Source organism: Dasypus novemcinctus, chromosome 3 (assembly GCF_030445035.2).
Source record: "Dasypus novemcinctus isolate mDasNov1 chromosome 3, mDasNov1.1.hap2, whole genome shotgun sequence".
Lineage (NCBI taxonomy): Eukaryota > Metazoa > Chordata > Mammalia > Cingulata > Dasypodidae > Dasypus > Dasypus novemcinctus.
In genome coordinates this window covers 35,783,951-35,799,661 of record NC_080675.1, presented here as the reverse complement: position 1 = coordinate 35,799,661, position 15,711 = coordinate 35,783,951, and the positions used below count along the sequence as shown (strand labels likewise).

Sequence of the window (15,711 nt, the reverse complement as noted above, 5' to 3'; positions counted from 1 at the left end):
GAAAATGTAAAAGTACCAGTATCCCAGGGGCGGGAAAAAACAAAATAAAATAAATGAAGCTTAGTTTTGCGATGTTAAGACAAAACCAGCTCTGCGTTTAGTAGGACTGCAGAGATGTTTTAGAGAAAACATGCTTCTGTTTCTTTTTTGTTTTTTTACCAATTCTTTAGAATGATTTTCAATTTCTTGTTTGATTTCCCCTTCCCCTCCCGAAATTTGCTTTTGTTTCTTAAGAATGCCAGGCCAGAGACTGTCACTAATGATGATGAAGAAGCCTTAGATGAAGAAACAAAGAGAAGAGATCAGATGATTAAAGGGGCGATTGAAGTTTTAATACGTGAATACTCCAGTGAGCTCAATGCCCCCTCACAGGAATCTGACTCTCACCCCAGGAAGAAGAAGAAGGAAAAGAAGGAGGACGTATGTGTTATTGATTTCTGACAAAACAGATTCAATTCTACAATTTATTTTCTATGATGTTACTATTGCTCTTTGATTATTTTTCAGCTTTTGAAGGGAAAACAGAATGCTGGTATTTATAAGGATAATGCTTTTGAGCCTAATTTGACAGTCTTTACCAACTAGTTTCCTCATTTTCTGACCAAACATGTTCCTGTTTTATATGTTTGGAATGCACTGGCATGGAAGCTAGTGTGGTTAACTTTCAATTGAAATTCAGTAAAAAACTCGAGTGATAAAGTAGGAACTGATATTAGGTGGTAAATTGGGATTTTTTTTTTTCTTGGCGATGAAGTGACTGGTTGCTTTTCCCCTAATTGTGACTGTTCTGTCTCTGCTCTAAGCAGGAAAGCAGATCTCATTTACTGAGAAAATTCAGTCATTCTTTAATATTTAGCTGCCTTTCTTTTAGTAACCCACCGTGAACAGTGATGCTATTGAGCACCTAACTGGAGGACCAAGATAGAGCAGTGCAGTGTCAAATATTCCCCAGTGGGATTGACTCATCTCCCTAAGCCAACTGACAGTAGGGAGTCCAGATTGCAAGGACATGTTTGATTCTCTTATGCCCATTTCTTTGTATAAATTTAGAGAAATTATAGGAAATGTTCTTTAAAAATATTGGAAGTATTATATTTGCATGTATTATATGTGCCATGAAAATATTATAAAATGTGTTCTGATTAATTTTCCAGGGATATTTATGTTAATGTTACTCTTTGAATTTCGGTGCCTTATTGGGCCATCCTCAATTTTCTTTGTGGCCAAATACATTTTAAAAATTATTTGGCATTTTCTAACTGATAAAGTCATTGAACCTGTATAGTGAAGTGGGACTCTATGGGGGATGGTGATTGGTAGGATCAGTCAGACAAAGGGTAATTGAGGTCTGTAAGACTGGCCTGTTGAGTTTGTTCCTTCCCTTCCCTAATTAGTGGAGTAAGAGGCAAAAAAAATAAACATTTGTTTGATACGGGTTAGGAGGAGGGGATCACAAGATCACAGAAATTCTGTTCTGTGGCAGGAATTGTGGGTAAGTTTTATTGGTCTAACTTTTACTTTATCTTGGAGACTATTAGGGGAAAAAAGTCCAGATACTATGAGATACCCTCCTTATCCTATTAGTGGGTGGTTGTGGAGGGGGAGGGCATAGGGTGGGTAAATGGGAGGGATAGTTTTCATTATCAAATAATTTGACATTATTTTTAATAATTTTTAATAATTAAACATTTTCAATAATGTAATGATTTTTAATTTTAATTATTAAACATTTTTAATATTTATGCTTATAGTATAAACATGGAGCATTGCCTTTCAGAGTAATGTGAACTGGTTTTTTGTTTTCGTTTTTAAAATTTTTGTGGTTTTTCCATAGATTTTCCGGAGATTTCCAGTGGCCCCACTGATCCCTTATCCACTGATCACTAAGGTTCGTTTACATTGTAAGCTTTAACAATAGCTGTTCACTGCTGCTCATTGCCGTAGTTGTGATTCTTCTCCTTGTCCGTTTTTTTTGTTTCGTTTTACTATTTAATTTCAGATCGTTAGGTTTGTTATTATAGAAGGAGCTCTTTATTATTTTATTAATTTTTTTTTTTATTATTCCCCCCCCCCGTCTGCTCTCTGTGTCCATTCGTTGTGTGTTGTTCTTTGTCTACTTGCATTCTTGTCAGTGGAACTGGGAATCTGTGTCTCTCTTTTGTTGCATCATCTTGCTGTGTCAGCTCTCTGTGTGTGCGGCACCACTCTGGGCAGGCTGCACTTTTTTCGCATGGGGCGGCTCTCCTTACACAGTGCATTCCTTGTGCATGGGGCTCCCCTACACAGGGGACACCCCTGCATGGCATGGCACTCCTTGGGCGCATCAGCACTGCACATGGGCCAGCTTACCATATGGGTCAGGAGGTCCTGGGTTTGAACCCTGGACCTTCCATGTGGTAGGTGGAAACTCTTATCAGTTGAGCCAATTCTGCTTCCCGAAGGGCTCTTTATTTACTCATGTTTTTTGTAAGATCTGTACAGAATATCTAACTGTTGCATTTTCTCTCTTTGTGTTGATGCTGATTGATTTTTTTTAAAAAAATCTCTCTCCCTTCTCCCCCCTTGTCCCCCCTCACCCCCCCCAGTCTGCGGTCTGTGTCCATTCACTTTGTGTTCTTCTTTGTCCGCTTGCATTCTTGTCAGCAGCTCTGGGAATCTGTCTCCTTTTGTTGCGTCTTCTTGCTGCATCAACTCTCTGTGAGTGCAGCGCCACTCCTGGGCAGGCTACACTTTTTCCACATGGGGTGGGTCTGCTTACGGGTGCACACCTTGTGCGTGGGGCTCCCCTACACGGGAGACACCCCTGTGTGGCACGGCACTCCTTGCGTACATCAGCACTGCGTGTGGACCAGCTCACCACATGGGTCAGGAGGCCCTGGGTTTGAACCTTGGACCTCCCATGTGGTATGCGGATGCTCTATCATTTGAGCCAAATCTGCTTTCCCTGATTGATTTTTATGCATTCCCTTCTGTCCTTGTTCTTTAGGAGGATATAAATGCTATAGAAATGGAAGAAGATAAAAGAGACCTGATATCCCGAGAGATCAGCAAATTCAGAGACACACACAAGGTAGTATTCTTGTTTTTTCACTTGTACCAAACTAGACTTTTTACAGAATCCAAAGCAAACAGGAAAAAAAAAAATCAACCTTACATTAGAAAATAATTTATATGCTTTTTATAGGTTTAATTGATATTTAGAAAGAAACAGAACACCAATACCATATTAAACTGGACATATCATGCTTAGTTTTTCAGTTACTGATTACCCTGCAGTCTTCTCACTTTATTGTGAATAAAGGCTATTTTTTAGATTTCAACATAAACACCAAGTTCAGATTTAAATTAGATTCAAGGGTCAGCAGGATGACATACACTGTAGTGTATTTCTGGGGGGCAGTTGTTTAACTTTAATCTTAGGAAAATCTTTTCTTTAGAGCTGAAATTAAAATTAAAGATTTATATTTGTATAGATTTAAGTTGAGAGGGGGAAATTTTGAAAAGCAAGTCAGTGGTTACCAGACTTACCAAATTTTAGATGCATGGAAGAACTGTAAATTCCCGTAAAGCTAATCTATTCATTGACCCCCACCATTATGATAGAGATCATATGGTGACTAATGCAAGATGAAACTCTCAGCTTGGAAAGTAACAAGGAATAGGATGTAAGTATGAGCTTCTGTTTTTTATTATATTTATGGATGCCCCCTCAGAAAAATATGCAAAGGGGTAACTGGCTTGGAAAATGGGTATTTGTGTTCAGTAAATCCCACTCACGAATTTTGCCTATGAAAGCTTCTCTCAGTGACAGTGCATCTGTGAATGTTCGCTGGTATTGAAAGTGATGCTTACGAACAGTGAATTGGCAAACACTGCATGAAATGTATTTTGATGTAGAGGTAATAAATATTACTGGTTTTTATCCATAAACTGAGTGGCTTTTGAATCAGTGAAATGTAAGAGTTCACTTTTTCATTTCAAATAATTTTATTTTTTCTCTTTGTTTTCAAAATCTCAAGTTGATCATTAATGGTAATGAATTAATGCTACTGAACAAGTATTAACCAGATTGTCCAGCCATAGCTCACATACACAGTGCTTTTTTAGGAATGGAATGTGTTTAAAAGCACAAATGCTATTCTCCCAAAATTTTTTGAGTTAAAAAGGTAGTCCGTGGGAGGTCATTTTAGAGGATTACTTCTGGTTTAGGTGCAATACTCAAATTTAGTGTCTGAGTAAGCTTGAAAATGGTATACAGTTGTGTGTGTGGTTTACCCCCTTCCTGTTGTTACTTGTTAAACAAACCCTGTCATGTCATTGGTAAATTATGAGGAAATCATATGTTTAAAAAAATGAATTCAAAAGATACTTGCTTCAGAGATTGAGAAGCTGTCACATTTGACTGCCTTAAACATAGCTCACTGGCAGGAATGTTTTGAATTTGTAAAATGTAAAATAAAGAAGCCAAAAACAGAACAAAACTCAGTTTTTATTGGGGTGGTATGGCTAAAGGGGATATTTCAAACTGTAGTAGCAAAAAATGAGCTCAGTGAACCTTTGCATGTTTTGGTATGAGTTTATTAAATAACCACAGACTGTTAGGGTATCAGCGTGGCAGGGGGCGTCCATTTACAGCACGGACGAGTCTGAAGAGAGAATGAGGTAAGATTTATGATTTTTTTTTAATCTGTCCTTTCTTCATTTCTTTCTCATATCTTTCTATACTTCCCTCATTTCATTTTTCTCCAGTCTTTTTGTCTTAAATATCTATGTGTATATATATTTATAATAAACAAATAGGATCTTTAGAAAAGCATTTAATATGGACTAGACTCAAATTTTCATTTACTTCAAACAAAATTTTGAAATGAGTCTTGAAACAAATTGATAATACATAAGTGAAACACCTAAAAAATAAGTAGTACATTAAATAAGCAAGAGTAAAAAATTCAGAAATTCTACAAAGGAAATTATTATTGGAACAGCTAAAATAATCTGTAAGTATCTTTCAGAAATAAACAAATTTCTTTATAAGCGTATTATGACTTTGAGGTAAGTTTTTTGTAGTCTCGCCTCATTTTGCAATATAAATATTTTTACGTTAGAATTTTTTCAGAAATAAGATTTTTCTCCTCTAAATAGATTTCTCTTTCTGTCCTCTTTGTATCATTTCTTTTCTCCTCTATTCTTAATTTCAATGTATTCAGTATGGGCTTTGCCTATATTGTACCTTGATATAGACTGGGCATAGCAGCTGATTATATTGATGTTCCATGCATTAGCTCTTCTTTCATAATCCTCCTCTATCAGTTCTCTGATCCGTGGCAAGAGAAAAAGATTATCTAACAGGTAAGATTGCTTTTTAAAGTTTTAAAATGCTTTACAGAAATGAAAAAGAAAAAAATGCACATTTTATTGTTGCAGTTTAAAATTCATTTCAGTGACACTAAACATGGAACCAAAGGGATAAATGTGTTTTGTTTTGTTTTGTTGTTTTTCTTGTTTGGGGAGTTTTTTTTTTCCTGAGTTTGTGTAGAAACCGTGTGGTACACTGGTAATCTTGTCAGGGTACAAACTTGGTCTGACTTTGTTATTTGGTTTATTTTTGAACCATGTACTTGCTCTTCCTCCCAGAAACATAGCTTATAGGCAAGGTTAATCCAGTGTTGGCGATCCATGTCCTAGCACAGCATCTGTAAGTTAATATACAATCGTTCCTTCCAAGGATGGATTTATCATTATTGATATATTTTTATTGTTTTATAGGCATAATGGGCATAAATATGTTGCTTTTAAAGGTTGTTAAATGAAAATATGACAATTATGTACATTTTTTGCTCAAAGTGAGTGATTTTCAAACTTTTTTTTATCTGTAATGGTGGGAATGAATGTTTCCATAGAGAATAAGGCAGATCTTGGCTGAATTCAGCTTTTTTTTCTTTTGGAGGGTGGGTAAGCCAAAAGGCAGAAGATTATTTTGTTACATTATACTGATCTCATGCTTCTCCCCTACCCCTCCTTTAAAACCCTTAAACAAGTAACCATTAGGTAATAGGAAGTCTGGGGTTATAATTATTATCAGTAATCACACTTGTTTTATAGAAATTCATAATGGGCAGAGTTAAGCTTTAGTCAAGTGCTGCGTGATTGTATTTCTAGAGATATTTGTGAACCACCACATTCCTCAGGGTATTACATAATATTGTGTGACCAGCTACACTTGACACACTCTCCCAGCATCCAAGATTGGAGATTTCTAGCCTGTGTGGAGCATATATGGTTTTGTACAAAAATCTATCAGTCTTGTGATTGCTTCATTTTAATTTGTCAAATTAAAACCACCAATATTTAATATTAAAGTACCAGTGGTTTGGTGTTTTTGTTCCTAATATTGGGCTTTGCGCCGGGGAAAATCTGAATTTTGGAGCTACAGAATTAACTATAAAAGTGCTTTTATTGGTTTCTAGAAACTGGAAGAAGAGAAAGGCAAAAAGGAGAAAGAAAGACAGGAAATTGAGAAAGAACGGAGAGAAAGAGAGAGGGAGCGTGAAAGGGAACGAGAAAGGCGAGAACGGGAACGAGAAAGGGAAAGAGAACGTGAACGAGAAAAGGAGAAAGAACGGGAGCGGGAACGAGAACGGGATAGGGATCGTGACCGGACAAAAGAGAGAGATCGAGACCGGGATCGGGAGAGAGATCGTGACCGAGATCGAGAAAGGAGTTCAGATCGTAATAAGGATAGGAGTCGATCAAGGTAAGGCTTTATAGAAGTTCTTGTTCCCTGGTATTTTTAATAGAACCACAGGTCAACAATTTTCTATAAAACCAAACCAAACTTTCTTAGCCCCAGAAGTGCCTGGCTTGCTGCCTCTTGTGCTTGTATAGCGTTGGTGAAAAAAACAGTTTTCAACTTAGTGGTTAATTTCTATCTGGAACCAGTTTTAATAGAGATCCACCTTCCCACTAAGTGTTCAAGGAAAAGACATAATTCCCTGTTGTATCCCTGAGTTGTTGGGCATTTTTATAATCTCGCTTTCATTGAGGTGTATTATACTGGGGGATTCTAGCACCACTGCTTTTAGACCCTCGTTTCTTTATTTGGTCCCACAATTTACTAGGATGCTATAGCTTTGCTCCTGGCTCTAAATTCACTCTCTTTATTTCTGATTTGAACAAAGATAAGTGAAATTCATACAACTAGGTTTCAGTTACATAACATTTTCACCTGATTGTAGCTGGAAGGGAAGTCAACTTTAGTTCAGTCTACCATGTTGCTGAAACTGGAAGTTCAGAATGTTCTCAGGCTTTAGTGGTCTTTAAAATCCTTCCCCTCTTCCCCTGGTATAACCATTATTGAGAAATAGATGTGTATAAAATCACTGTTCTTATAGTTTTACTATATATATATATATGTACCTATAAGCAACATATTCTTTTCATGTATATTTATATTTAATTACTGAATATAATTTTTTTTTAAACTTTCAGTGTTCAAAAATAGAGATTTGATTTATACACACAGTATGGTTGTTGTTTTTTTTAAGATTTATTTGTTACCCACCCCCATTTGTGCTCGCTGTCTGCTCTCTCTGTCAGTTTGTTGTATGCTTTCTCTGTCTGCTTATTTTCTCTTTCTGAGGCACCAGAAATTGAACCTGGGACCTCCCATGTGAGAGACAGGTGCTCAGTCACTTGAGCCACCTCAGCTCCCTGATTTGTTGTGTCTCTTACTGTCTTTCCTTTTTGCTGTGTCACCTTATTATGTCAGCTTGCCACACCTGCTCATTGTGCCAGCTCATCTTCTCCAGGAGGCACTGGGAACTGTACCTGGGACCTCCCATGTGATACATGGGAGCTCAGTTGCTTGAGCCACATCTGCTTCCTCCTGTATGGTTTTTAATGGTAGCATAGTGTTTTATCATACTGTTGTGCCAAATATATTTTGCCTATTTTGTGTTGTTCCCTGATCCTGTCCTTGAAATACAGTTTCACTTACAATCTAGTTCAAGTTAGTTTTGTCATCTCTCAATCACATTAAAATGTAAGCCACTAAATTGAAAGATGAATTTGAAATAAAGTCACCCCCTCAACTCCCAATTTCTACAACCAATGAGAAAAATAATTTCACAGATATGTCTAGGAACTTGGAGCAGAAAAGAACTAGAGAGCCTTCCTTGAATATTTAATAAGCACTAAAAGTTTGTTAATTTGTTAAGAGTTTAGGCATCTAACATACTCTTCCACATCTTCTGCCCATACAAACTGGGAATGTATTTTCTGCTGTTCTTACTTCCTGATAATTTGTTTCATATAGCTTGGTTTTGAAATGACCTTTATTCTCAATTAGAGGATGGTAAGTGTGCTGTTCCTTTACTACTTTATCCCTACGATATTTCTTTTTTTTTTTTTAAAGATTTATTTTTATTTTTTTTATTTAATTCCCCTCCCCTTCCCCGGTTGTCTGTTTTCTGTGTCTTTTTGCTGCGTCTTGTTTCTTTGTCCGCTTCTGTTGTCGTCAGCGGCACGGGAAGTGTGGGCGGCGCCATTACTCGGCAGGCTGCTCCCTCCTTCGCGCTGGGCGGCTCTCCCTATGGGTGCACTCCTTGCGCGTGGGGCTCCCCTACGCGGGGGACACCCCTACGCGGGGGACACCCCTGTGTGGCAGGGCACTCCTTGCGCACATCAGCACTGCGCATGGGCCTGCTCCACACCGGTCAAGGAGGCCCGGGGCTTGAACCGGGGACCTCCCATGTGGTAGACCGACGCCCTAACCACTGGGCCAAAGTCGGTTTCCCTATATTTCATATCAAGTCCTTTTTTATTATTATTGCTAATTATTAATGAAGCTTTGTGCATCATTATGGCTTCACAACATGAGATTAGAGTGGCAGGATTATCTCTTTTATAGATGAGGAAACTGAGGCAAAGAGTGCTTAAATGCCTTGCCTATGGTTTTGTTTTTTTAAACACATTATTTATTTTAAAAATATATTTAGATTATAGAAAATGTTATACAAATATATATATATGAGATTCCCATATGCTCCCACTTCCCCAAATTGACAACTTTCTTTTCGTTAGTGCCTATGGTTTTAAAGTTAGTGATTTAGAGAACTAACTACAATTTAAGTCTTTTGATTCCCAGTCCATTGTTTTCTGTTACTCCATACAGTCCCAACCCAGCTTCTTACAGTTCGTAAATGTCTTGATGGACATTTAGCTGGTCTCTAGTTTATCTCTTTTATAAAACAATGACGTGATATGCATTTGTATTTTTCTCATTACCTAAAAATAGACTGGCCAGGTGAATGGCACATTATTTTCCTTGACTACGTATTGCTGAAATGCTTTTTTCCCACATCTGTTCCAATACCACATCCTTGATTACTAGTGAGGTAGAGTATCTTTTAACATTTTTATTAGCCTTTTATATTTATTATAATTGGCTGTGTAGAATTTTAGAATTTGGTAATTAACTATTAGTAATTTTTAAATCCTTTATAATAATTTTATGTGCAGTTTATTTTCTGAGATACCAGTAAACATTGACTTAATTTAGAATGTAATTCAGAATTTAGGGCTGGGATTATGTTCTGTCTTTCTGGTGAGCATAGAGGAGTTGATAATATTGTAGAAATCAAATGCTTAATTCTGGCTAATGAACGTATATATTATTTGATTTGTTGTCTCCTGTGGATCTTTTTTTTTTTTTTTAAGGAAAATAAAATAGATTTTTAAAATCTTCTGTTTATACAGAGAGAAGAGCAGAGACCGTGAAAGGGAACGAGAGCGGGAAAGAGAGAGAGAACGAGAACGGGAACGGGAGAGGGAACGGGAGCGAGAAAGAGAGCGAGAGAGGGAACGGGAGCGAGAAAGAGAGAAAGACAAGAAACGGGATCGAGAAGAAGATGAAGAAGATGCATATGAACGAAGAAAACTTGAAAGAAAACTCCGAGAGAAAGAAGCTGCTTATCAAGAGGTATATTTAAAAATGCCTTTATTCTTAAAGGCTAGTACTTAGGAGGTTATTAAAAATTTGTAGAACTCTGTATAACATTTTAAAACTTTGACAATTTATTTTTTTAGCGTCTTAAGAATTGGGAAATCAGAGAACGGAAGAAAACTCGGGAATATGAGAAAGAGGCTGAAAGAGAAGAAGAAAGGAGAAGAGAAATGGTAAGAATCTAGGTTTTTTAAAAAATGCAGTTTTTCAGATAAAATTCAGATCAGATATTTACTATTAACCAGAAGTAATTTTACAATTAAAAATTACAGCTTCCAGTTCATAGGTAATTTAAGTTTTGCATATTTCAAGCAACATTGAAATAATTTTAGTACTCGAAAATCTTTCTCCTTCCTATTTTTCTTTCTTTACCTGCACATAAAATTTTGTTTTGGTAAGCTGTCAAAGTAAATTGTCATAGAATAATGTAGAGAAATGAGAATTTACATAATGCTCTTTGATTAAGAATTGGCAAAATTGATTAAATTGGGAGGCTTTGATATTGTTTTTTGTAATGGCAGTGCGTTTGAATAAAGCAAATAATACGGTGGGAAGAACTCTGGTTTTTTATTAAAAATCAAACTTATTTTCTTGGTATAAAACAGAAATTACAATTTTTCCTTTTCTTACCATGTTACTCTTTCTTTTATCTCATAGTAATTTTTTAATAAATTTTGTCTTTTTTGCATTTCTTTCATTAATAACTATAGTAGTGAAGTGATTGATCTGGTGATTATTTTTTCTTTCTTTCTTTTTTTTTTTTTTTTTTTTAAAGATTTATTTATTTAATTCCCCCCCCCCCTTCCCCTGGTTGTCTGTTCTTGGTGTCTGTTTGCTGCGTCTTGTTTCTTTGTCCGCTTCTGTTGTCGTCAGCGGCACGGAAGTGTGGGCGGCGCCATTCCTGGGCAGGCTGCACTTTCTTTTCACGCTGGGCGGCTCTCCTTACGGGCGCACTCCTTGCGCGTGGGGCTCCCCCACGCGGGGGACACCCTTGCGTGGCACGGCACTCCTTGCGCGCATCAGCACTGCGCATGGCCAGCTCCACACGGGTCAAGGAGGCCCGGGGTTTGAACCGCGGGCCTCCCATGTGGTAGACGGACGCCCTAACCACTGGGCCAAAGTCCGTTTCCCCTATTTTTTCTTAATGACCCAGGAACTTGTGCATGGGAGGCAGGATGCTCTAGCACCAAACTATACCTACTTCCCTGCCCTAGGTTTCTGTTAGGAAAAATAATGAAAATTTATTTCCTCGTAACATTTTCTTCAGTAGTATGTTCCATGTGTTCTCCAGTTTGAAGATTATTATTCCAAAAATTTAATTTGCAACACTTTAAAAAACGTTCCTTTTTTGGAAAAAACAAAAACAAAAAGATTATTTACTACTTATTTATTGCTCCCTGCCTCATTATTTGCACTCCCTGTCTGCTTGACTTATTTTTAGGCTGTCTGCTTCTCTTCATTTTAGGAGGCACCAGAAACAACCTGGGGCCTCCCATGTGGAAGGGAGATCCCTAATTGCTTGAGCCACCTCCACTCTGTTTGTTGTGTCTCTCGTTGTGTTTCCTTGCTGTGTCTCTTGGTTGCATCATCTCACTGAGTCATCCTGTTGCATCAGCTCATTGTCTTGCTCCTCTTCTTTAGGAGGCACCGGGAACTGAACCCGGGACCTCCTGTGTGGTAGGCAGGAGCCCAGCTGCTTCAGTCATATCCGCCTCCCTCCAGATAGCTTTTGACCTCTGAGACATAGAGGGAATTTTTGTAAGTAACCAAAAGGGTACATGCAGTAGTAGATTGATAGTATTTAAAATAATTTAAATTCCCCTATAGCTCACATTCTAGAATTTTTCATCCCCAGATTAGAAAATAGGCAAGAAAACAATAAAGCAAGAGATATAATTGTTTGAAGGGATGTTTGCCATCCACAGAATTGTGGAGTAACTTGAAATGAGTCCAAATCTGAAATCTTGTTAGTGAAAAATTTCTCCCATTTTTTGTTTAGGGGTTTTAAAATATTATTTGAACAGTTACTTGCTCATTATAAAAATGTTCAAGCAACACAAGGATGCAATGTAAAAATTGAAATTGAGTTTCTGCCCCTCTGCTCAACAATAGTGACTTCTGTATATAATTTGTTAAGTATTTTATGGGTCTTGCTGTGTGTCCATACTTTTTTTTTTTTTAAGATTTACTTATTTCTCTCCCCTTCCCCCCCGCCCCGCCCTAGTTGTCTGTTCTCTATGTCTATTTGCTGCGTCGTCTTTGTCCACTTCTGTTGTCAACGGCACAGGAGTCTGTGTTTCTTTTCGTTGTGTCATCTTGTTGTGTCAGCTCTCCGTGTGTGCAGTGCCATTCCTGGGAAGGCTGCACTTTCTTTCGCACTGGGCGGCTCTCCTTATGGGGCCCACTCGTTGCACGTGGGGCTCCCCTACGCGGGGGCACCCCTGCGTGGCACGGCACTCCTTGCACGCATCAGCATGCGCGTGGGCCAGCTCCACACGGGTCAAGGAGGCCCCGGGTTTGAACCGTGGACCTCCCGTGTGGTAGTTGGATGCCCTAACCATTGGGCCAAGTCTGCCGCCTGTGTCCATACTTTATTCATTGTTTTAGGTATTTGTTAAGTATTGTCATTGCTATGGACAATCTGCATTCATATGTATGAAAAATGTTATGTGTACATTGTTGGGCTAAGTGCTGGGTGTAAAATAATAATTAATGATCCTTTGAAAACATTGGGCAGTACAGCAAGGGAGGTAGGTGTTGCTGTAGGGTGTTTTTGTGTGTTTAGGGTATGATGAAGGTGTATTCATAATATTTTGGAATTGTATAAAATGAATGACTAATTCTGCTTCTTGGGAGAACTGATCATGGGAGAATATTCAGGTGGGGAAATGTTTATAGAGATAGATGGGTTGGTTGAAGTTGTTACAGAAAAATGATATTTGAACTGGAACCGAATAGGATGTGTTAAAATTACTGTAGTCAGAAACCCACCATTATTTATTATATATAGTTGTTGGAGGTGATAGTTCAATCTGAAATTCCAAGAGTCATGTTGTACTTTCATGGTTTACTCGAGTGAGTTTAAAGTTAGGTAGTCATTTACCTTCAGATTGATGTGAGCATGAATTAAATTTTTAATCTTGCATTTTATAAAAACTATTTCCTGTAGCATCATCTATCTATAAAATGAAATTTAAAATACTTTTGTCTATTTAACAAAATCAGTGAGAAAACATAGTTTTGTTTTCCTGGTATGCTCCGGTTTCATTACAATATAATTACTGTTCTTTGAAGAATTTATTCAGAAAGGCTATTTACTACCTTACTATATATGGACTTCATTTCATAGGTAAGCCTCATAAATCTGACTTATTTTATGTGTAAAATATAGTGACTGATATGATTATACTTAATATAGGAAGTATAAAAAGTTGAAATAGATAAGAAAAAAATCTGTTCCCAAGAAAAGGGGGAATGGTAATCTAAATAAATTTTGTGCTAATTCTGCATTCTTTGTCATTCATTTCCTCGTAGGCAAAAGAAGCCAAACGACTAAAAGAATTTTTAGAAGACTATGATGATGATAGAGATGATCCCAAATATTACAGGTAAAGAAAGAACTTATAGTTTCAGGTTTTTATTAGCTGAATTTTCCCTGATCTACTGAAGAGTGCAGGTTCACTAAGTGTAAAAAGCACAAGAAATCTTCACATTCCATCTCAGAATCACTAGTCGCCTCATAGCTAATGACATGCTGTTTTCTGGAAGAAAAACAGCTTTTGGAAAATGAGTGATAATTCTATGCATCTTTTTGGGGAAATGCCAATGATAGTTGTATAACAAGTCCCCCCCCCCCCCCCCCCCCCCCCCCCGCATTCATGTGTGTTTTATTTATTTATTTTTACCATCATCACTTTTTTTTTTAAGGCGGTACTGGGATTCAAACCTGGGACCTCATACATGGGAAGCAGGTGTTAATAAACCACTTGAACTACATCCACTTCTATTCATGGGTATTTAAATAGGACCAGTTTTTGCAACTCTAGGGTTGCCTAGAACTTTTTGTCTTCAGAGATTTTAGGAGTGGTACATAGAAACCTGACACCCTACCCCCAACATTCCCCCAAAATAAAAATTTGATATGTTATTGTGAAGTGAGAGTTGACCTGCATTCTCTCATTTCTTTGTTCCCATGGCATTTCTAAATGACTGTCCTAGCACTTACATGATGGTAAAATTGTTTTTCTTTCTGTTCTTTCCTCCACTTCAAACCTGTTAAGTTCTCTAAAGATATGGACAATGTTTTGGTATTGTTTTGTCTCTATAAGTGTTTGTCTGACCTATACAGGCATATTTGAAGACACTTAATTTATATTTGAATTTATTGTAGCCAAAATAGTGAAAAACACTGGAATTGACAGCTTAATTGAAAGAGTGCCTAAGGATTTGACCTCACAAAGTTTAAATTGAGAGTACAGAACTATTCTTAGTGGTATTAATGTTGCCTATATAATTTTTTCCCAGCTTGTCATCTAAGAAAGGACAAATTATTCATTGGGGGTTTTCCTATGGAACAGAAACGAGATGAGCACTCTTTTCTTCCTCTGAAAATTATTACCTTTCTACTTGTTTTATACTCTCATTTAGAATGACTTCAGAACAAGGCATGGTGATAAATGACAAGACAGTGTTTACTTTATTAAGCACTAATATGTAGCGATCAGATAGTTTAATTCTGTTTCTGTCTCTTCACATACAGCTTTTAGTATTGATAATAGTGCTCTTAGAGATGTAATGTGAAATAGTTGATGATATGTGTATTAAATAAGGCTTCCTGTGATGTACTTTTGCAGGGGAAGTGCTCTTCAGAAAAGGTTGCGTGATAGGGAAAAGGAAATGGAAGCCGATGAACGCGATAGGAAAAGAGAGAAGGAAGAGTTGGAGGAAATCCGGCAGCGCCTTTTGGCAGAAGGACACCCAGACCCTGATGCAGAGCTCCAAAGGGTGAGATATTGTTAATGTCCATAATGATGATGTTTTAAGATTATCTCATCATCTGTAGCAAGCGAACTCTGATGTAGTTTTCTATATAGTTGAGAGAAATAAATTTTATGCTCCGTGTATCTTGCTATTTTTTTAAAAAGTAAAAACTGTCACAGGACATGACATAACCTGTTTCTGTTTTTAAGAGTAGTGTGTTATTTTAGTTTTTACTATGTAATGAATCTAATATATTGTGAATTCTTCATATAAACTTTATTTTATCTCTTTTATGTTTTTGGTTAACAGAAACCATGTTTTACCTATCCTTTTTACTTTTCAAAATGAAGTGATGTTACTTTATTCTGTTGATATAATGAATACTTATGAGTAAATAGACAGTTCAGACAGCAAAGAAAAGGATAATGAGAAATTAATGAAGAAATTAAAATCCATGTGAATTCTTATCAGTCAGTTAAAACTAGTGTAAATACTCTTGTGAACAACCTTTTAAATATCACAGATATTTATATTCCTTGCACAAAAGTTTTACAAGTGGGATTGCTGTTTTCTAATGTATGCTTGAATCAAGTATAATCTTCCACCTAGAATTCTATCAGTTTATAGACCTATGCCCTTCTTCCAAATGTTCATCGTTATGGCATATTGTCATTCTTTTTAATCTTTACCATTCTAATGTATAGGTGTGGGCATGAGGTGTTTATTTT

General features: G+C 37.0%; 1 protein-coding gene across 1 annotated transcript in view; it reads left to right on the top strand.

The window, feature by feature from the left end:
* The window catches only part of RBM25 (RNA binding motif protein 25), a 57,816-nt gene that overhangs the window by 31,577 nt on the left and 10,528 nt on the right, over window positions 1-15,711 (top strand). Inside the window, exons 7-14 of the mRNA XM_004466053.5 lie at window positions 235-420; window positions 1,835-1,888; window positions 2,987-3,070; window positions 6,468-6,754; window positions 9,757-9,979; window positions 10,087-10,176; window positions 13,538-13,611; window positions 14,857-15,007. Of these exons, the coding sequence (XP_004466110.1) occupies window positions 235-420; window positions 1,835-1,888; window positions 2,987-3,070; window positions 6,468-6,754; window positions 9,757-9,979; window positions 10,087-10,176; window positions 13,538-13,611; window positions 14,857-15,007 (1,149 nt within the window). The remainder of the gene's footprint in view (window positions 1-234; window positions 421-1,834; window positions 1,889-2,986; window positions 3,071-6,467; window positions 6,755-9,756; window positions 9,980-10,086; window positions 10,177-13,537; window positions 13,612-14,856; window positions 15,008-15,711) is intronic.